Source organism: Oncorhynchus mykiss, chromosome 15, assembly GCF_057628025.1.
Source record: "Oncorhynchus mykiss isolate SJ-2025 chromosome 15, ASM5762802v1, whole genome shotgun sequence".
Lineage (NCBI taxonomy): Eukaryota > Metazoa > Chordata > Actinopteri > Salmoniformes > Salmonidae > Oncorhynchus > Oncorhynchus mykiss.
In genome coordinates this window covers 51,254,369-51,276,799 of record NC_143036.1, presented here as the reverse complement: position 1 = coordinate 51,276,799, position 22,431 = coordinate 51,254,369, and the positions used below count along the sequence as shown (strand labels likewise).

The 22,431-nt window shown below is 42.0% G+C and overlaps 1 protein-coding gene across 3 annotated transcripts in view; it reads left to right on the top strand.

The window, feature by feature from the left end:
• Nucleotides 1–1,136: 1,136 nt before the first annotated feature.
• Nucleotides 1,137–22,431, top strand: part of LOC110490170 (copine-8) — a 125,232-nt gene continuing 103,937 nt past the window's right edge. For 2 of the 3 annotated variants that reach the window (XM_090200262.1, XM_090200261.1), the window contains exon 1: nucleotides 1,137–1,405. In XM_090200262.1, the coding sequence (XP_090056388.1) occupies nucleotides 1,329–1,405 (77 nt within the window). In that variant the 5' untranslated portion in view covers nucleotides 1,137–1,328. The remainder of the gene's footprint in view (nucleotides 1,406–22,431) is intronic. The other variant, XM_090200264.1, reaches the window with a different exon arrangement.

Genomic DNA, 22,431 nt, shown 5'->3' with positions numbered 1-22,431 from the left:
TTTACCACATTTCATTCTCTACTCCAACATCTGCTGGTATTCAAAATAAATGCAATATAGCAACACCACCTTTGAACGTTTGTCAACCTCTGCTCAGACTTAAATAGCAGTGTCCCAAGAACCTTCTCCAAAGGTGACTGTAGCATCCTCAAACGGTCCACCACCTTCTACCAAACTGCCTTCTCATACAAAGCAATGGACATGGAATGGCCTCACTTGAACATGGATCAAGTCAAGTAAGACGTGTGCACACTGAATTTGATCCAAAAGGCAACAGTGGCATTTTAAATGCAACAGAATACACATGATTAGATGATGTGTTTGTGTCTTTTACAAGTCAAATGTACACTAGCCTACTCCCCTATCAACACAGTAAATCATATTGCCCACGTGCTTTCGACAATACGTTATCAACTCGTCATCAACAAAAAGTAATTATTTTCAAATAAATAAAATTGGACTTATAAACACAGTAGGCCTAAATATTTCCTCGCGATATTACAACTTAAATGTAGCCTACTTACTCCTCAATTGGATCAAGGACATCTTGGTAGTTCTTTTCATCATCTCCAAGGAAACTATCTTGGGCAGACGCTCAAAAACCGCTTCTGCTGCATGTAAAAAAAGAAATGAATGTCTGTGTCGTCGCCGAGCTTTCAAATACCGTGCCCGTCTCTCACTCTATGAACGGTCACCGCTATCCAGGTTCCTTGGGACGTCCTGACGATAAACCCGAAACTAACACTAAACTTAACCATTTTACATTTATACTTGATAGAACTGGTAACAACAGTCTGTGATTGGCTAACAACATTTAGATCTGCATACAGTGAGATAAAATAACATACCATGCCATGAGGTGTTGAGGGAAAGACAGATTACCTATAGATTGGACATCATCTTTTCTAGGCCATTAGCGATAACAGGAAATACACAAGCGTAGGCTACACTATAGTTCAAGGTGGCTACGTCAGAAAATATTCTTGCATGGGAAAAACAGTAAGTTTCTAACATTTATGGTTGAGATTTAATTCATATAAATATAAACTATGCACATTATTACTTTCATTAACATGGGACACAGGCGATGTTAGTAAGGCTTCATGTCATGTCAGGTGGTACGGTTGCCTAGGCTTATATATGTCTCTTATCACCCCCCATAGACATCACTCCACCGCTAGTAGCCTACTCGGAGCATTCGTCTTCGTTCCGTCCACATGCATTCGTTCTCGTTTCACTAAAGGAGGTGTAGTTTGTCCGATTGCTACTGCTAAAAGGGGTTGGACAAAAATATTTTCCATCTTGAACAATTGCAATAGCTTCGCAACATGGCGTCAATAGGAGATTTCGACCCGCTCAATGCTTCCATCCCTGCCACCAAAGTTGAAATCACAGTGTCTTGCAGGTAAGAGAATGGCTTCAGTGTGACCCATTTTTGTCGGGGTTTGATATGACTGTCACGGAAGCAGGATATGGTATGGGCAAACATTCCGTTTTTTATCTTCCGTTCTGGTTGTAGTAACATTTTGAAGAAGTCACTGTTGTTCAACCAACCGCACTGTTGATAATTACTTTAGGCTACATTGTATAAGAGTGCGGTGTTCACATTTCTCATTTGTTTTAGTTTTAGGTGGTAAGTTTACAATCAACTTTCGAACTATAGTCTATCGGGTATTTAATAGGCAGTAACCTGGCATTATTCCTGTTGGAGGACTGTCAATGGACATCAACAGCCTCGAATAGGCATAAACAACAAAACCAACATTCCCTATCTTGCTACACTGTCATATGTTAGAATATTGTTCTCACTGAATAATTTGACACTTGTTCTGACTCGTGGTTTGTTGTGGGCTGTCACTCACCGAACTGATCAGAAGCACACATATATTTACATTGACGTTTGACGAAAGGTAAACTATATGCCAGGAGTAGGTTGGTGATTTGATGTAGGCTATTCTAAGTGCAGCGACTGTCAGACGTGTTTGTGAGCTGGAATAGAAGGGTAGGCTAGATTTAGCGGGTTGAGGGTGTATCACTAGCCCGTTTTAAACCACCCTCTTTCTCTGGAGACGTGCCTTCCTGTTGCATAACGGCTCCCCCGTCCTCGCCCAACCGTATATATTTAATGGGTCCTTTTAGAATAGTTCAACTGAGGGAATGCTGGCCTCACTGGAATGGGAATCCTAGTGTTGTCACTGGACTGTCACTCGTTATTTAATCAACTGATATTGAAGGAAAGACGACACACAAAGAAAGTGAGACTTTCTAATCACTCAATTAATTTTTATTTGACCCATTATTTAACTAGGCAAGTCAGTTAAGAACAAATTCTTATTTACTATGACTGCCTACCCCGGCCAAACCCGGAAGACCCTGGGCCAGTTGTGCACTGCCCTATGGGACTCACAATCACGGCCGGCTGTGATACAGCCTGGATAACGCATGTCGTATTGAAACGAAGTGTGGGCCTACTTCACAAGGAAATTCCCCTTAGATCTCTCACTGGACTAAATTGAATGAAAGGGAAATAATTTAAAAAAAACACACACAATAACTAGTTACTCAATATTTGACCATACCATTCTGAACCAGTAGCTTAATTCTCTAGAGGAATCAGTCCATTCAAATGTGTTATTTCTATCACCTCCAGGTAATACATCACATATTACCCCTTATGTGTCAGACTCTGCAGAAGAGGCACTATATACAGTGGGGCAAAAAATTATTTAGTCAGCCACCAATTGTGCAAGTTCTCCCACTTAAAAATATGAGAGGCCTGTAATTTTCATCATAGGTACACTTCAACTATGACAGACAAAATGAGGGAAAAAAATCCAGAAAATCACATTGTAGGATTTTTAATGAATTTATTAGCAAATTATGGTGGAAAATAAGTATTTGGTCACCTACATACAAGCAAGATTTCTGGCTCTCACAGACATGTAACTTCTTCTTTAAGAGGCTCCTCTGTCCTCCACTCGTTACCTGTATTAATGGCACCTGTTTGAACTTGTTATCAGTATAAAAGACACCTATCCACAACCTCAAACAGTCACACTCCAAGCTCCACTATGGCCAAGACCAAAGAGCTGTCAAAGGACACCAGAAACAAAATTGCAGAATTGCACCAGGCTGGGAAGACTGAATCTGCAATAGGTAAGCAGCTTGGTTTGAAGAAATCAACTGTGGGAGCAATTATTAGGAAATGGAAGACATACAAGACCACTGATAATCTCCCTCGATCTGGGGCTCCACACAAGATCTCACCCCGTGGGGTCAAAATGATCACAAGAACGGTGAGCAAAAATCCCAGAACCACACGGGGGGACCTAGTGAATGACCTGCAGAGAGCTGGGACCAAAGTAACAAAGCCTACCATCAGCAAGGGCATTGAAGATGAAACGTGGCTGGGTCTTTCAGCATGACAATGATCCCAAACACACCGCCCAGGCAACGAAGGAGTGGCTTCGTAAGAAGCATTTCAAGGTCCTGGAGTGGCCTAGCCAGTCCCAAGATCTCAACCCCATAGAACATCTTTGGAGGGAGTTGAAAGTCTGTGTTGCCCAGGAACAGCCCCTAAACATCACTGCTCTAGAAGAGATCTGCATGGAGGAATGGGCCAAAATACCAGCAACAGTGTGTGAAAACCTTGTGAAGACTTACAGAAAATGTTTGACCTCTGTCATTGCCAACAAAGGGTATATAACAAAGTATTGTGATAAACTTTTGTTATTGACCAAATACTTATTTTCCACCATAATTTGCAAATAAATTCATAGAAAATCCTACAATGTGATTTTGTGGGTTTTTTTCTCTTATTTTGTCTGTCATAGTTGAAATGTACCTATGATGAAAATTACAGGCCTCTCATCTCTTTAACGGGGAGAACTTGCACAATTGGTGGCTGACTAAATACTTTTTTGCCCCACTGTACATAAGGGATGTTCGGTAAATGCTGGTTCTGAGTCATGCTCTGGTGCCTGCTGGGCATAGAGGGGGTCAGTAGGGAATGCCTTCACACTCATCACACCCCAGAGAGGAGGTGAGGTACCATGGTAACGCGGCCAGGTGTGTGTGTGTGCCTAAAAGGCTCTCTCTCTCTCTCTCTCTCACACACCACAAACAAGGCTCTGCTCTCAAACACACACAAATACACACACTGTCTGATGAAGGGATAAGAGTCTCTCTCTCTCAATTTCTTCTCTCTCAATGTCTTCTCTCTCTGCCCAGAGCTCCAATGGAGGCAAAGACTGTTAGTACAGAACTCTTTCTCTTCCCTCCTGCCTGCAGTCATCTGATATCATGTTTACGTGTGGGTACTGTAGGCTACTGTAGGTGGATGTCTCTGCTCTAGTTAGGTTGGGCTATGCCTATTTACTGTCATCATGACACAGTACATTTCTGTGTGGACCAGAGTCCAATTAATATGAATAAGGGGCTGCATTTCTCAGTACCCGTCGGATCGTCCTGGAGAAATTGATTCTTGGCTTGGTGTAATAAAGCGCACCTAAATCTCATCAAATGTTATTTGTCGCGTGTGCTGAATACAACGGGGTGTAGACGTTACCGTGAAATGCTTACTTACAAGCCCTTAACCAACAATGCAGTTTTAAGAAAATACCCCCACCTCCCCCCAAAAAAAGTAAGAGATAAGAATAACAAATGATTAAAGAGCAGCAGTAAATCACAATTTACGAAACCTAACCGATCCCGTAAAGTATTTCATTGTACTAGCACTGTATTCCCAATTCAGTGATTGGTTCTACCTCTGTATGAGTTAGAATGTATGAATTGTTCAGATATTGCATTATCTTGCTATTTCCGTGCATGGTACATACAGTTGAAGACGGAAGTTTGCATACACTTAGGTGGGAGTCTTTAAAACTCGTTTTTCAACCACTCCACAATTTTTTTTGTTTTTGTTAACTATAGTTTTGGCAAGTCAATTGTGTCATGCAAAGTAAATGTCCTAAGTTATTTTTCCAACAATTGTTTACAGACAGATTATTTAACTTATAATTCACTGTATCACAATTCCAGTGGGTCAGAAGTTTACATACACTAAGTTGACTGTGCCTTTAAACAGCTTGGAAAATTCCAGAAAATTATGTCATGGCTTTAGAAGCTTCTGATAGGCTAATTGACATAATTTGAGTCAATTGGAGGTGTGCCTGTGGATGTATTTCAAGGCCTACCTTCAAGCTCAGTGCCTCCTTGCTTGACATGAGAAAATACAAAGAAATCAGCCAAGACCTCAAGAAAAAATTCTGGGCCTCCACAAGTCTGGTTCATCTTTGGGAGCAATTTCCAAACGCCTGAAGATACCACGTTCATCTGTACAAACAATAGTACGCAAGTATAAACACCATGGGACCATGCAGCCGTCATACCACTCAGGAAGGAGACGCATTCTGTCTCCTAGAGATGAACATACTTTGGTGCGAAAAGTGCAAATGAATCCCAGAACAACAGCAAAGGACCTTGTGAAGATGCTGGAGGAAACGGGCACAAAAGTATCTATATCCACAGTAAAACGAGTCCTATATCGACATAACCGAAAAGGCCGCTCAGCAACAAATGGGTCTTTCAAATGGACAATGACCCCAAGCATACTTCCAAAGTTGTGGCAAAATGGCTTAAGGACAACAAAGTCAAGATATTGGAGTGGCCATCACAAACCCTGACCTCAATCCTATAGAAAATTTGTGCGCAGAACTGAAAAAGTGTGTGCGAGGAGGAGGCCTACAAACCTGACTTATTTACACCAGCTCTGTCAGGTGGAAGGGGCCAAAATTCCCCCAACGTATCGTGGGAAGCTTGTGGAAGGCTACCCGAAATGTTTGACCCAAATTAAACAATTTAAAAGCAATGCTACCAAATACTAATTGAGTATGTAAACTTCTGACCCACTGGGAATGTGATGAAATAAATACAAACTGAAATAAATTATTCTCTGGTATTATTCTGCCATTTCACATTCTAAAAATAAAGTGGTGATCCTAACTGACCTAAAACAGGGAATTTTTACTAGGATTAAATGTCAGGAATTGTGAAACTGAGTTTAAATGTATTTGGCTCAGGTGTATGTGAACTTCCGACTTCAACTGTACGTCTGATTTGTTTTGTCTGGCTGGTTGTCTCTGTGATACTGTAGTTATTGTGTGGTTCCCTGTTGTACCACTCGTGTGGTGTCTGGCTGTGTTTATGGTAATCTGTAGTGTATGGTTTTCTCAGCGCTTGTTCAGGGATGTGTCTAATCAGTGATGGGAGCACAGGTGTCATAGTTTAAGGCCTCATTACCTCTCTGATTGAAGAGGAGGGCAGGGGGGCACCACAGGGACCAGTGGTACCATGACATGCTAGGGTTCATAGCGGGGCCCAATCTCCCCTTTTCTCACACCTTTCTCTCGCTTGTTCCTTTCTTCCCCTCTCTTTTTCCTGGATACCTGTCAATGTGTCTGTCCCCTCTCCCTGTCTCTTTCCCCCTCTCTCCTGGTGTTTTCTCTTCCTGCCAGTGTGTAACTGACTCTGACAGCGTCCTTAGATGTCAGATATTCCATCTCGTCTCTGTGGGACAGCCACTCTTCTTATCAACACAACTGTCACCAATTGGCTGACTTAATGACAGCCACTATTATCAATCCAAAAGTTTTGTGGTAGTTTTTTCTTATGTCTCTGGGAAGTTGACAACTAGAGTTAGCGGAATTGCTAAGTAGCGTTAGCACAATGACTGGCTTGCAAAACTACCTCTAACTTCCTTCATGTTGGATGCAGAGACATAAATAACGGATACTTAAATATATATTTTTGTAAGGGGGCACTGGCCCAGCAAGCTTTCCCTGACTCTGGGTTAGATTAGCAGATTTCTAATTAAAAATGTTTATTGACATTTTGGTATTTGGAGAACAAAACGTGGCTTTCCTATCCCTGAGGTTGTGCTCTGTTTCAGCCCAAAACTCCCCCAAACAACAGTCTTTTAGGGAGTAGGGGAGGGTAAGCATTGAGAAACAATCAGGCATGGTTAACCTGAAGTGAACTCAAATGGCATCCACAAGTTCATCTGACTCTGGGGAAGTAGATAAAGGGCTTCATTGCTCGACTTTGGACAGAATCTAAGCAAACCGTCCCTCGCCCCACTTTCCTCTCAAATTCATATTTTAACCAATGTCTGGATGTCAGTTAGGTTACTTCATAGTGTTAAAATGTTTCTCCTCTGGCTGTTGGAACAAAATGATTTCTCTCTCCTCTCTAAAGGCTTGGCAGCCTCTCCCTTACCCTGTCTGCCTGCTTTGTTTATGGAACTGAATGATGGCCTTTAATTTGAAATGGAAAGTAAGATTGAGAGTGGAAACATGGCTCTAGCTGTGGGTCGCCTTGGACATCTTTCAGGTGACAGTCACAGGGTTATTGATGATGGCCAGTTTGGGGCCTGGATGATGCCAGATATTCATTAGCTAAGGGGCAGTTTGAAAGTTACTGTGGGGGGGGGCATGAACACAACCAGTCACAATGTTTTAGTCTGATTAGGCTACTTCATATGTCTCCTGTAGGCATGCGCACGTACATCCAGAATTTAATTCCAGCATCCTCAAAATGGCTTGACAACCTGTTTGTGAGTAAAGTACATGTCAGATAACAACTATCACGATATCAGGGGAAAGCATGCCATTTTATTAGGCTACAGATGAAATAATGATGAACTTCACAGGGCGGTCTTATTCTGATGACATGATGATCGATGCTTGGCTGCAGTTTTGACAAGTAAATGATATTGCGCTTTTGTCCGGAACAGTATTATTCTAAAATTGTTCCCCCCCCTCAAATCTAGACATAATAACCGTAATGACAAAGCAAAAACAGGTTTGTATACATTCTTGCAAATGTATAAAAAATAAATATAAAAAAAATAACACATTTACATAAGTATTCAGACCCTTTACTCAGTTGTTGAAGCATCTCTTGGCAGCGATTACAGCCTCGAGTATCTCCCAGTCCTTGCCGCTGGAAAATATCCCACAGCATGATGCTGCTTACACCATGCTTCACTGTAGGGAAGGTGCCAGGTTTCCTCCAGACAGGCATTCAGGTCAAAGAGTTCAATCTTGGCTTCATCAGACCAGAGAATCTTCTTTTTCATGGTCTGAGAGTCCTTTAGGTGCCTTTTTGGCATGCTCCAAGCTAGGTGTCATGTGCCTTTTTACTGAGGAGTGGCTTCTGTCTGGCCACTGTACCATAAAGGCCTGATTTGGTGGAGTGCTGCGGAGATGGTTGTCCTTCTGGAAGGTTTTCCCATCTCCACAGAGGAACTCTGGAGCTCTGTCAGAGTGACCATTGAGTTCTTGGTCACCTCCCTGACAAAGGGCCTTCTCCCCGATTGCTCAGTTTGGCCGGGCTACCAGCTCTAGGAAGAGTTTTTGTGATTTCAAACTAATTCCATTTAAGAATGAATGAAGGCCAAAGTGTTATTGGGGACCTTCAATTCCGCAGAGATTTTTTTTTTGGTACCCTTCCCCAATTCCTTCGACCTCATGACTTGGTTTTTGCTCTGACATCCAATGTCAACAGTGGGACCTTACATGGACAGGTGTGTGTGTGTGTGTGTGTGTGTGTGTGTGTGTGTGTGTGCCTTTCCAAATCATGTGTCCAGTCAATAGAATTTACCACAGGTGGACTCCAAGTTGTAGAAACATCTGAATGATGATCAATGGAAACACGATGCACCTGAGCTCAAATTCGATTCTCATAGCAAAGGCTCTGAATACTTATGTAAATAAGGTATTTCTGTTTTTTTATTTATTTTTAATACATTTGCAAAATGTCTAAACCTGTTTTTTTTGCTTTGTCATTATTGGGTATTGTGTGTAGATTGAGGAACGTTTTAATTAATCCATTTTAGAATAAGACTAACATAACAAAATGTGGAAAAAGGGAAGGGGTCTGAATACTTTCTGAATACACTGTATGTAATTGTACATGTACTTATGTGCAAATTAGAGACCACAGTCGAAAGTCCCTGAGTTTATTGTGCAATCATGGTAACTTTTTAAGATCTTTGTACTGTGTGTATATATACACAGTTGAAGTTTACATACACCTTAGCCAAATACATTTAAACTCAGTTTTTCACAATTCCTGACATTTAATCCTAGTAAAAATTCCCTGTCTTAGGTCGGTTGGGATCACCACTTTTATTTTAAGAATGTGAAATATCAGAATAATATAAGATAATTATTTCAGCTTTTATTTATTTCATCACATTCCCAGTGGGTCAGAAGTTTACATACTAATTGAGTGTATTTGGTAGCATTGCTTTTAAATTAACTTGGGTCAAACATTTCGGGTAGCCTTCCACAAGCTTCCCACAATAAGTTGGGTGAATTTTGGCCCATTCCTCCTGACAGAGGAGGTGTAACTGAGTCAGGTTTGTAGGCCTCCTTCCTCGCATACACTTTTTCAGTTCTCCCCACACATTTTCTATAGGATTGAGGTCCGGGCTTTGTGATGGCCACTCCAATACCTTGACTTGGTTGCCCAGAAGCCATTTTGCCACAACTTCGGAAGTATGCTTGGGGTCATTGTCCATTTGGAAGACCCATTTGTGACCAAGCTTTAACTTCCTGACTGATGTATTAAGATGTCGCTTCAATATATCCACATAATTTTCCTCCCTCATGATGCAATCTATTTTGTGAAGTGCACCAGTCCCTCCTGCAACAAAGCACCCCCACAACATGATGCTGCCACCCCTGTGCTTCACGGTTGGGATGGTGTTCTTCGGCCTGCAAGCCTCCCCCTTTTTCCTCCAAACATAATGCTGGTCATTATGGCCAAACAGTTCTATTTTTGTTTCATCAGACCAGAGGACATTTCCCCAAAAAGTACGATCTTTGTCTCCATGTGCAGTTGCAAACCGTAGTCTGGCTTCTTTTGGTGGTTCATTTCATATCCACATTTTATATACACAGGGTCTCTACAGCTATTGTTATTTGTGGTCGTAAACGTTACAAGTACAAGGTGAGGGTAATATAAAAATAAAAAAATTGAACTGTCCCTAATTCACTTAAATTCTGTCTCAAGGGCAATGCCATTGGTTGAATGGTGCATCTTAATATTCTAAAGTGTCATCCTGTCCTTGTCTCTTTTTATTTGTTTGCACTAAATTGAGAAGACCGGATTGGGGAGACCAGAATGGAGGAAGCAAAGTGTGTGAGCTAAGTTACTCACTTTAGACCTGTCCCGGACACACAGATCACCATGGACAAAGGAATGGGAGGCAACGAGGAACCTGGATCACATGGTACTGGATGATTTGAGGCAGGCAGAGCATTCCAATATCCAATAGCTATGCATGCTCACAGGCATAAAACATGTGCACAACAGAAACACACACACACACACACACACACACACACACACACACACATTTTATTGGCTCCAACCCAACAGTCACAAGTGAAAAGAGTGAATCGTCTTTATCTCCAACAAACTTTTTGAAAAGCAACTGGTTCTATCTTACTCCCGGGCTGGAGATAGGCTATTCGTCTAGAAATTATAGATCCACATCTGTCTGTTTTAATGACAGAAACCCAACAACATTCAACTAGTTCCTCTCTTGTCTTGAAGGTTCTTGTTGGTGCTTTGGTTCCCTCTTTGACTCTAGGAAGTGATTGTATTGCCCTTTTGGACCCATAAAGATAAGCTAATGGCTTGTATTGGAGAAGTGACAAAAGTGTCTGGCTGGATTGAGCTGAGACAGGGACCATGCTGTGACCTGGTTCAATACAACTCAGAGAAAGACAAAGATACAATGGAGGATTCGCACATAGGAGAGGAGGATGAAAAGAGAGTGAAATACCAATGGACATTTGGCTGGAACTGTGGGAGCTGAATGGATTTTGGAAGACCTTACAGGAGCAAAGTAATCTGTGGGATTTGCAATTTGGCTGAAAGTGTGTGGAGCTGAAATGAAATTGGAAGACATGGTCTCTGAGCGTGGGTAATGGCCAGTGAGGTGTGTGTGTGTGGCAAGGTCCTGCCATGTAATCTGGTTTGGGTCTGCTTGGGGAGTCTAGCGCGCCTCGTCAAGATCCACACACTGAGGAAATGACTTGACTGCTCCCAATACCCTGAGCTTTGAGGAGATTTTCTACATGGCTGGAAAAAAATGTCCACAGAATTGTGTGTAATTTGCGTGTTGTGTGTGTGTAATCAGTAGAGCAGGGAATTGCCAGGGACCTCACGATACAATATTATCACAATGCTTAGGTGCTGATAGAATGTGTATTGTGATTCTGTATGTATTGCGGTTCCATACTGTGATTTTATTGTGATGGAATGTTCTAAACACATTGCTCACTGTGTCTGCTGTATGAGAAAACAAGTTTTGATCAGTCAGGGAACTTTAAAGTGGTGAAAACATGTTAGCTTGGCTCACTGTTTTAAAATAAGAGAGAACAAGCTATAGGATAAAAAAAAATACAGGAGTTTTGGTACAGGTACAGCCAACGCTAGCTAACATTACCTACAGTAACAATATAAAAAATTGCGATATGTAACTGTCGATTTTGTTTTTCACCCAGCACTAGTAATCTGTGTTTCTTTGCGTACATGTTCATTGTTGAACCACAGAAAGCAATGCTGTGACTCATTTGGATTTGGTTTTCCTCTTTCTCTCTCATTTCAATTAAATTCAAAGGGCCAATATTGTTTACTTTGCCAAACCAAGTACAATAAACACAAATGAGAAGAAACAAACAACAAAACAAAAAAGGATTTGAATTTACACTGAACAAAAATCCAAACGCAACAGGTAGCGTTGGTTCCATATTTCATGAGTTGAAATAAAAGATCCCAGAAGTTTTTCATAAGAACAAAAAGCTTATTACTCTCAAATGTTGTGCACAAATGTGTTTACATTCCTGTGTTAGTGAGCATTTCTCCTTTGCCAACATAATCTATCCTCCTGACAAATGTGGCATAACAACAAGCTGATTAAACAGCATGATCATTACACAGGTGCCGTCAACTCATGTTTCAGCATGATAATGCTTAAGGATTTCTATACAATTCCTGGAAGATGAAAAGGTCCCCAGTTCTTCCATGGCCTGCATACTCACAAGACATGTCACCCATTGAGCATGTTTGGGATGCCTTGGATTAAGGCTGAGCGATTACGGCCTTACTTTTTGCAATGAACACTGATCTGGCTTTCAGGTCTGTCTATTAAAAATGCCCTTTTTTGTTACAAATTTAACCATGCACAATGCACTACACTATTCACTAATAGTGTAGCAGGCATTATAGATAATTAACACCGGTCTCATAAACAATCTCTCAAGCAAAAGCCCACATGCTAGTGAGTAGCCAGCTAATATTTATATTTCAAGTTTAGCCAACTGGGATCTAGGTATAATTCCACAAGCTCTGAATTCAGCTAACAAGGCAAAACAGTTGTTATGAACACACCCTTCTGTCCGTCTCCCACTGTTTTGAACAGCATGCTAACCTGTCCACTTTGTTCAGATGTTGAAATCAAGTGGCCTACCTTATATCTCAGATTGAGAACGAGTTGCCAATTCCTTATATAACTGTTTCATGCTTATTGCGCATTTATAAATAACAGACGAAACAACTAGTATAACCATCTTTATTTGACCAAAATACTGCTAGCGATGCGTGGTACTGTAATGCAATGCACGTGTCCCAACAGAATGAATGTTCATTGGTACATTTAGTAGTGTCTGCTCGAAGTTTGAGGAGATGAAACAGAGTATGGTTAAAAACCTCTTAAGGATTGAACTGTTTAATAAATAAATAAAATTGAGCTTAAAATGACATACCCAAATCTAACTGCCTGTAGCTCAGGACCTGAAGCAAGGATATGCATATTCTTGATACTATTTGAAAGGAAACACTTTGAAGTTTGTGGAAATGTGAAATGAATGTAGGAGAATGTAACACAATAGATCTGGTAAAAGATAATACAAACAAAAAAACATGTTTTCTTTTTTTTTTTGTACCATCTTTGAAAACAAATGTAAGAGAGGTCATTTATAATATTGCAGTTTAGGAGCAATTTAGATTTTGGCAGCAGTGTTAGTGCAAAGTTTCAGATTGATCCAGTGAAGCATGGACAACATTTTCTATCAAGTTTGCCCAAATGTGCCAAATTTGTCAAATGATACATGTTCAAGTACATAACTATAGAGAACATACAAAAATGATATGGTAATAAAATGTAGGTTTACACACTCCCAGGAATGTCATACACGATGGATAATTAGCTTCCCTACAGAAAATACACTAACCTTCACACATCTAGATTGCCGGGCGTGGTGCGTGTGGGACCAGAGACCGCAGGGGTTGAAACTGTAGAACCCAGTTTTTACATTTTGAACATAAAAATTGATTTTATCAAACAAAACTATGCTAAATTTTATCTCTGGGACCTTCAGGATGACAAATCAGCAAGATTGCTGATTTGACGGATGCTGGCACTAAGACCGCACTTAGTTAGCTGTATAAGGGAATAAGCAAAAAGGAAACTGCTCACCCAGAGGTGGTGCTCCTAGTGGCCAGAGACTTTAATGCAGGGAAACTTAATTCAGTTCTACCTAATTTATATCAACATGTTAAATGCGCAACCAGAGGGAAAATAAAATTCTAGCTCACCTGTACTCCACACACAGAGACGTGTACAAAGCTCTCCCTCGCCCTCCATTTTTGGTAAATCCGACCACAATTCTATCCTCCTGATTCCTGCTTACAAGCAAAAATGAAAGCAGGAAGCACTCTGTCTATAAAAAAAAAGTGGTCAGGTGAAGCAGATGCTAAACTACAGGACTGTTTTGCTATCACAGACTGGAACATGTTCTGGGATTCTTGCGATGGAATTGAGGAGCACACCACATCAGTCACTGGCTTTATCAATAAGTGCATCGAGGACGTCGTCTCCACAATGACTGTACGTACATACCCCAACCAGAAGCCATGGATTACAGGAAACATTCTCACTCAGCTAAAGGGTAGAGCTGCCGCTTTCAAGGTGCGGGACTCTAACCCGGAATCTTTTAAGGAATCCTGCTATGCCCTCCGACGAACCATCAAACAGGCAAAGTGCCAATACACGGCTAAGATTGAATCGTACTACACCGGCTCTGACACTCGTCTTATGTGGCAGGGCTTGCAAACTATTACAGACAAAGGGAAGCACAGTCAGATGAGCTAATTATCTTCTATGCTCGCTTCGAGGCAAGTAACACTGAGGCCTGCATGAGAGCATCAGCTGTTCCGGGCGACAGTGTGATCACGTTCTCCGTAGCCTACATGAGTAAGACCTTTTAAACAGGTCAACATTCACAAGGCTGCGGGGCCAGACGGACTACCAGGATGTGTGCTTCGGTCATCTGCTGACAAACTCGCAGGTGTCTTCACTGACATTTTCAACATGTCCCTGATTTGAGTCTGTAATAGCAACATGTTTCAAGCAGACCACTATAGTCCCTGTGCCCAAGAACACAAAGGCAACCTGCCTAAATAACGTCAGACCCGTAGCACTGCAAACAGATCCACAGAGGATGCAATCTCTATTGCACTTCACACCACCCTTTCCCACCTGGACAAAATTGACTACAGCTCAGCGTTCAACACCATAGTACCCTCAAAGCTCATCAATAAGCTAAGGATCCTGGGGCTAAACACCTCCCTCTGCAATTGGATCCTGGACTTTCTGACAGGCCGCCCCCAGGTAGTGAGGATAGGTAGCAACACATCTGCCACTCTGATCCTCAACACTGGATCCCCTCAGGTGTGCATGCTCAGTCCCCTCCTGTACTCCCTGTTCACCCATGACTGCATGGCCTGGCACAACTCCAACACAATCATTAAGTTTGCAGACGACAACAGTGGTAGGCCTGATCACCGACAGCGACGAGACCGCCTATAGGGAAGAGGTCCTGGCCATGTGGTGCCCAAATAACAACCTATCCCTTGCGTAACCAAGACTAAGGAGATGATTGTGGACTACAGGAAAAGGAGGACCGAGCACGCTCCCATTCTCATCGACGGGGCTGTAGTGGAGCAGGTTGAGAGCGTCAAGTTCCTTGGTGTCCATATCACCAACAAATTGGAATGGTCCAAACACACCAAGACAGTCGTGAGGAGGGCACGACAAAGCCTATTCCCCAACAGCAAACTAAAAAGACTTGGCATGGGTCCCTAGATTCTCAAAAGGTTCTACAGCTGCGACATCGAGAGCATCCAGGTTGCATCACTGCCTGGTACGGCAATTACAGAGGGTAGTGCGTACGGCCCAGTACCACACTGGGGATAAGCTGCCTGCCATCCAGGACCTCTACACCAAGCGGTGTCAGAGGAAGGCCCTAAAAATTGTCAAAGACCTCAGCCACCCCAGTCATAGACAGTTCTCTCTACTACCGCATGGCAAGCAGTACCGGAGTGCCAAGTCTAGGACAAAAAGGCTTCAACAGTTGTTGTTTTTTACCACCAAACCATAAGACTCCTCAACAGGTAATCAAAATGGCTACTAGGACTATTTTGCATTGTGCCCCTCCCACCTCGACCAACCAGTGCCCCCACACATTGGCTAACTGGGCTTTCTGCATTCTGTCCTGCCACCCACCAACCCCTCTTTTACGCTACTGCTACTCTCTGTTCATCATATATGCGTAGTCACTTTAACCTTATCTACATGTACATACTACCTCAATCAGCCCGACTAACCAGTGTCTGTATAAAGCCTCACTACTGTTTTTATTTCTTTACTTACCTATTGTTCACCTAATACCTTTTTTTGCACTGTTGGTTAGAGCCTGTAAGTAAGCATTTCACCTGTTGTATTCAGCGCACGTGACAAATAAACTGATTTGATTTATCAAGATGAAAATCTGTAGAGTTGATATAGTAGTGCAGCTCTGTCACAGGCTCACTATCAGTGTAGGGGAAATACTACTGTGACTTTCTGCATTACACTCGCATGCATGCGTGCACACATGCTCACAAAAACACACTCACACTTGCACACACACAACCACAAAGCCGTGCTGCTCATTGTAGCAGTCAACTTCACATGGAGCCATTTTGACATGGACCTCATTTAGATCGATTTCCTGCTTCTCTCCAGGGGGTAATTTCAGGCCTCAAACATTACATGGCTACCAGTGTGTGATTAGTCAATTAAGTATTCTATAGGTTTGAGTTTATTTTATTTTTTACAGGGACAGTGCACATTAATCAACGTTTCAGTAAAAGTGCCGGTTTTAGTCAGCCAGCTAATTTTCAACCGTAGTCCCTGGGCAGGTTATTAAAAACAATTGCAATATAGACAATCATTGAGCAGTGAGGACACGCAGAGCAACATAGGACAAGCAAGGCGTAGCATACAGACAGAGCAACACAGAACAAAAAGCAGCAAGACAAAATTCATACAACACCTAGTGTAAACTCAGCAAAAAAAGAAACGTCCCTTTTTCAGGACGCTGTCTTTCAAAAATAATTTGTTAAAATACAAAACTTCACATCTTCATTGTGTAGGGTTTTAACACTGTTTCCCATGCTTGTTAAATAAACCATAAAATTTTTTATGAACATGCACCTGTGGAACGGTCGTTAAGACACTAACAGCTTACAGATTTGAAGGCAATTAAGGTCACAGTTATGAAAACTTACAACACTAAAGAGGCCTTTCTACTGACTGAAAAACACCAAAAGAAAGATGCCCAGGGTCCCTGCTCGTCTGCCTGAATGTGCCTTAGGCATGCTGCAAGGAGGCATGAGGACTGCAGATGTGGCCAGGGCAATACATTGCAATGTCTGTAATGCGAGATGCCTAAGACAGCGCTACAGGAAGACTGGATGGACAGCTGATCGTCCTCGTAGTGGCAGACCACGTGTAACAACACCTGCACAGGATCGGTACATCCGAACATCACACCTGTGGGACAGGTACTTCATGGCAACAACAACTGCCCGAGTTACACCAGCAAAGCATAATCCCTCCATCAGTGCTTAGACTGGAGGCTGGACTGAGGGCCTGTTGTAAGACAGGTCCTCACCAGACATGAGCAACAACGTCGCCTATGGGCACAAACCCACCTTCGCTAGACCAGAACAGGACTAGATAGGACTGGCAAAAGGTGCTCTTCACTGACAAGTCGTGGTTTTGCAGGGGTGATGGTCAGATTTGCGTTTATTGTCAAAGGAATGAGCATTACACCGAGGCCTGTACTCTGGAGCGGGATCGATTTTGGAGGTGGAGAGTCCGTCATGGTCTGGGGCGGGGTCTCACAGCATCATCGGACTGAGCTTGTTGTCATTCTGGTGCAGTCCATGAGGAGATGATGCACTGCAGAACTTAATGCAGCTGGTGGCGTACGTATTTTCATTACTTCTGAGTATTTTGTCATTTGAATTACACTGAATACAAGCATTTTGTACAGTGCATTCAGAAAGTATACAGTCCCCTTCACTTTACAGCCTTATTCTAAAATTGATTAAATTGTTTTTTTTCTCATCAATCTACACACAATACCCCATAATGACGAAGCAACAGGTTTAGACAACTGTATAAAAACTGAAATAATACATTTATTTAAGTATTCAAACCCTTTTACTCTGTACTCTGTTGAAGCACATTTTGGCTGTGATTACAGCTTTAAGTCTTATTGGGTATGACGCTACAAGTTTAGTGTAACGGATGTGAAACGGCTAGCTTAGTTAGCAGTGTGCGCTAAATAGCGTTTCAATCGGTGACGTCACTTGCTCTGAGACCTTGAAGTAGTAGTTCCCCTAGTTCCCCGCGGCTTTTGTGGAGCGATGGTTAACGATGCTTCGTGGGTGTCAGTTGTTGATGTGTGCAGAAGGTCCCTGGTTCGCGCCCAGGTATGGGCGAGGGGACGGTCTAAATTTATACTGTTACATTAGCACACCTGTATTTGGGGAATTTCTCCCATTTCTTCTCTGCAGATCGTCTCAAGTTCTGTCAGGCTGGATGGAGAGTGTTGCTGCACAGCTATTTTCAAATCTCTCCAGAGATGTTCAATCAGCTTCAAGTCCGGGCTCTGGCTGGGCCACTCAGAGACATTTGTCCCGAAGCCACTCCTGCGTTGTCTTGGCTCTGTGTTTGTGTGCTGAACCTGTGTGCTTAGCTGAACCTTTGCCCCAGTCTAAGGTCCTGCTGCTGTAAAACATAGGGATGGTATTGGCCAGGTGATGAGCGGTGCCTTGTTTCCTCCAGACGTGACGCTTGGCATTCAAGCCAAAGAGTTCAATCTTGGTTTCATCAAACCAGAAAATCTTGTTCCTCATGGTCTGAGAGTCCTTTAGGTTCCTTTTGGCAAACGCAAGTGGGCTGGCATGTGCCTTTTTACTGAGGAGTGGCTTCCGTCTGGCCACTCTACCATAATGGCCTGATTTGTGGAGTGCTGCAGAGATGATTGTCCTTCTGGAAGGTTCTCCCATCGCCAGAGAGGAACTCTGGAGCTCTGTCAGAGTGACCATCGGCTTCTTGGTCACCTCCCTGACCAAGGCCCTTCTCCCCCGATTACTCAGTTTGGCCAGGCAGCCAGCTCTTGGTGGTGCCAAAATTCTTCCATTTAAGAATGATGGAGGCCACTGTGTTCTTGGGGACCGTTAATGCTGCAGAACTTTTTTTTGGTACCCTTTCCCAAATCAGTGCCACGACACAATCCTGTCTCTGAGCTATACAGACAATTCCTTTGACCTCAGGGCTTGGCTTTTGCTCTAACATGCACTGTCAACAGTGGGACCTTATATTGACAGGTGTGTGTGCCTTTTCCAAATCATGTCCAATCAATTGAATTTAACACAGTTGGATTCCAATCAAGTTGTAGAAACTTCTCAAGGATGATCAATGGAAACAGGATGCACCTGATCTCAATTTCGAGTCTCACAGCAAAGAGTCTGAATACTTCTGTTTCTGTGTTTTATCTTAAATACATTTGCAAAAAATTCTAGAAACATATGTTCACTTTCTCATTATGTGGTATTGTGTGTTGATTGAGAATTTGTATTTATTTAATACATTTTAGAATAAGGCTGTAAAGTAACAAAATGTGGAAAATGTAAACGGGTCTGAATTCGGGATGCACAATATTTTCGGTGAACATATTGTAATCAGCCGATATTAGCTAAAAATGCCAACATCGGTATCTGCCTCGACATCTAGTTTAATGCTGATGTGGAAAACCGGTCAAAGCTGACGTGCATACCTATATAACGTACACTACCATTCAGTTTGGGGTCACTTTCAGTTTGGGGTCACAAAAAAAGCTACTTTTTTTTGTAATTTAAAAAAAAAATACATTCAAATTTGATCAGAAGTACAGTGTAGACATGGTTAATGTTGTAAATGACTGGTGGCTGGAAACAGCTGATATACAAATCGAAGTTTTGAGGTGTACGGATCACAAAGGAGAAAATTAGTGAGACGTAGAATAAAGGAGGAGTGCTGGAGGAGAGCTTGATGCCATCTGTCAAGCAGGGTAGAGGCAATGTGATGGTCTGGGGGTGCTTTGGTGGTGGTGGTGAAGTGTACAGGGTAGAAGGGATCTTGAAGAAGGAAGGCTATCACTCCATTTTGCAACGCCATGCCATAACCTGTGGACGGGGCTTAATTGGTGCCAATTTCCTCCGACAACAGGACAATGACCCAAAGCACAGCTCCAAACTATGCAATAACTATTTAGGGAATGTATTGGTATAGCTGGTATTCTGTCTATAATGGAGTGGCCAGCACAGTCACCAGATCTCAACCCTATTGAGCTGTTGTGGGAGCAGCTTGACCATATGGAACGTGAGAAGTGCCCATAAAGCCAATCCAACTTGTGGGAGGTGCTTCAGGAAGCATGGGGTGAAATCTCTTCAGATTACCTCAACAAATTGACAACTAGAATGCCAAAGGTCTGCAAGGCTGTACTTGCCGCAAATGGAGGATTCTTTGACGAAAGCAAAGTTTTGAAGGACACAAATTATTTCAATTAAACATCATGATTTATAACCTTGTCAACGTCTTGACTATATTTCCTATTCATTTTGCAACTCATTTCATGTAAGTTTTCATGGAAAACAAGGACCTCAAACAAGTGACCCCAATCTTTTGAAAGTTTGCTGACGTAATGAAGCAAAGGTAAAACTTTGCACTGCACGTGCAACACAGCATTCCTAACCTAGCCCACAATGTCTGCTGTGTGGATTCAGCAGTCATTTTTGAAAGGGTAAGAACATTTTCAGCCTGACAACTGTCGAAATCCATTAATGGCAAGATAATAGAATTCATTGCCCTTGACAATCAACCATTCTCTGTCGTGGGGGATGTTGGCCTGATGATGGAGTTGCACGGTAACGTTAATAGCGTCACTTCTATTAGCTTTCCCGACATACTATGGAACGCCGTTTGTGTCTTTGCGGGTCAAAACAGATACACGTTAAATAACACAATTTGACACGTCAAATAAGCTTTTAATTTGACACGTAAATAACAGTTATTTTATAGAATGTTGTGTGTTCTGAATTTGCGCGTGCAAGCCAAGCGTCACCACTACTATCAGTAGCAATGATTTTTAGGAATCCTTGTGAGTAGGTATTAGCCAGGTAACCATTTGTTGTTTGCCTATTGAAATTGAACTTCAGTTCATGAAAATAAATACCTAGCCAGCTACTTAACCCTGTTGCTAGCTGGCTGCTTATAACATTTGCTTTGGGCATCGTCTGGCTAGTGATGTTCGACCGGACCTAGATATGTGTTGTGAAGCTAGCCACGATAAAGATTAGGCACAATAGTGGAATTTGCCTTCAAAATAAAAGTACCTATTTGAAAGTGGTGCAGAAGGTTACAATTGGTGGAATCATGCCATATTTAGACAAGGTAATGTTAAACAATGAAATGGGGTATCAGTCTACTCTGTGACAGCCACAGAACACAACTGAAGAGTTTACGCAAATATTTGCCTTGTAGCTTTTATCGCGGGACTGTGACTGTGTGAAATCACCTCCCCCAGTCAGCCTATTGTGTGTATTGATATTCATATTGCACTGTACAGCTTTACCTAAGGATTGGGGATCAATGAAATGGGGTATCAGTCTACTCAATATCCATTATATATTCTCGCAAAGTCCTCCTCAGAGGTATCAGACTCCAAAACAACCACTCAGTATTGTTTTTCCTCGGGAATAGTGTTCAATACACATAGGTTGACAATACATGTGGCTCAATTCACAGTTGTTTCAGAGTCCCCCAACAAGAGCTACGATGCTAATGTTCTCTGGGTGCCACTGAGTAGACCGATACACCATGTCATTGAGCCACAATCCATAGGTAAGGCTGTACAATGAAATAAGTAGGCCCCCAATGCAATTCTAAAGTATAATACATCCAGTGTGATTTCAACAGATTTTTGTCAAATTAACAAATTGCCTTTTGTTGATTTTGTATAACAACATTCCACCGTCGTTTAGCACGATCTATTCAATTATAGCATAAGTCTACTATTTGTATCACTGTCAATGACAAACTTTTATTTTGTAGGCTAAACGCAAAGTCCACTATTGTGGCTAATCCTTATTGTGGCTAGCTTCACATAGATGGGCCCGACCACCATTAATCAAAAAAGAACTGTCTTATAAATTAGGGTTGTTTTAGATGGTGACACCTAGCTATATAGTTAGCTGAAACAGATAGTAAAACTACGATGTTTTTGGGGAAGAATATTGTTTGCATCCATGAGCTAGCTAGCTTTTTTTTAATGACCAGCACTCTAGGTGCGCGAGACAACTTTACCAGCATCCTAGTATATGAATCGGTGTGACATATGAAATGCGAGTGATTGTGTAATAACTACACAAAAAATGAATGAACACGTTAAATTATTGTGTTTCATATTCAGGTCCTGATTGTCAAATAGTGTTAATTGACGTATCTTTCTTGACACGCAAAGACCCAAACGGCGTTCCGTAGAAATCCTAGTTGAGAATGAAACGACTGAACAAATGAATAACGAAACAGCACAGCAAGTGAAAGAAATAGGTTTTGATGGGGACATATGTAAATGCCAACAAAAGGAAAATATCGGTATCGGCCAAAAATGTAATATCGGTGCATCACTCGGAATACTTTTTGAATGCACTGTATACAAGTATTTTGCAGTTTATTTTGATTATATTGATCTTTATGGTCATTTCTATCTGTATTTTATAAATTTAAAATGTTCCACAGCCCTGTGTGTGAGTATATGTGCTCATGCATGTGTGTACCCCCCTCTTAGTACTGATTTTTAAATACTCCTCACATCTTGGCAATAAAATCGTCCACGGTCATGTGACCTTTTGGAGCGCTGCATGGTGGGGGCTACAGCTGGATCTCCTTTAATGACCAGAATGATTTACATTTAAGGTTTT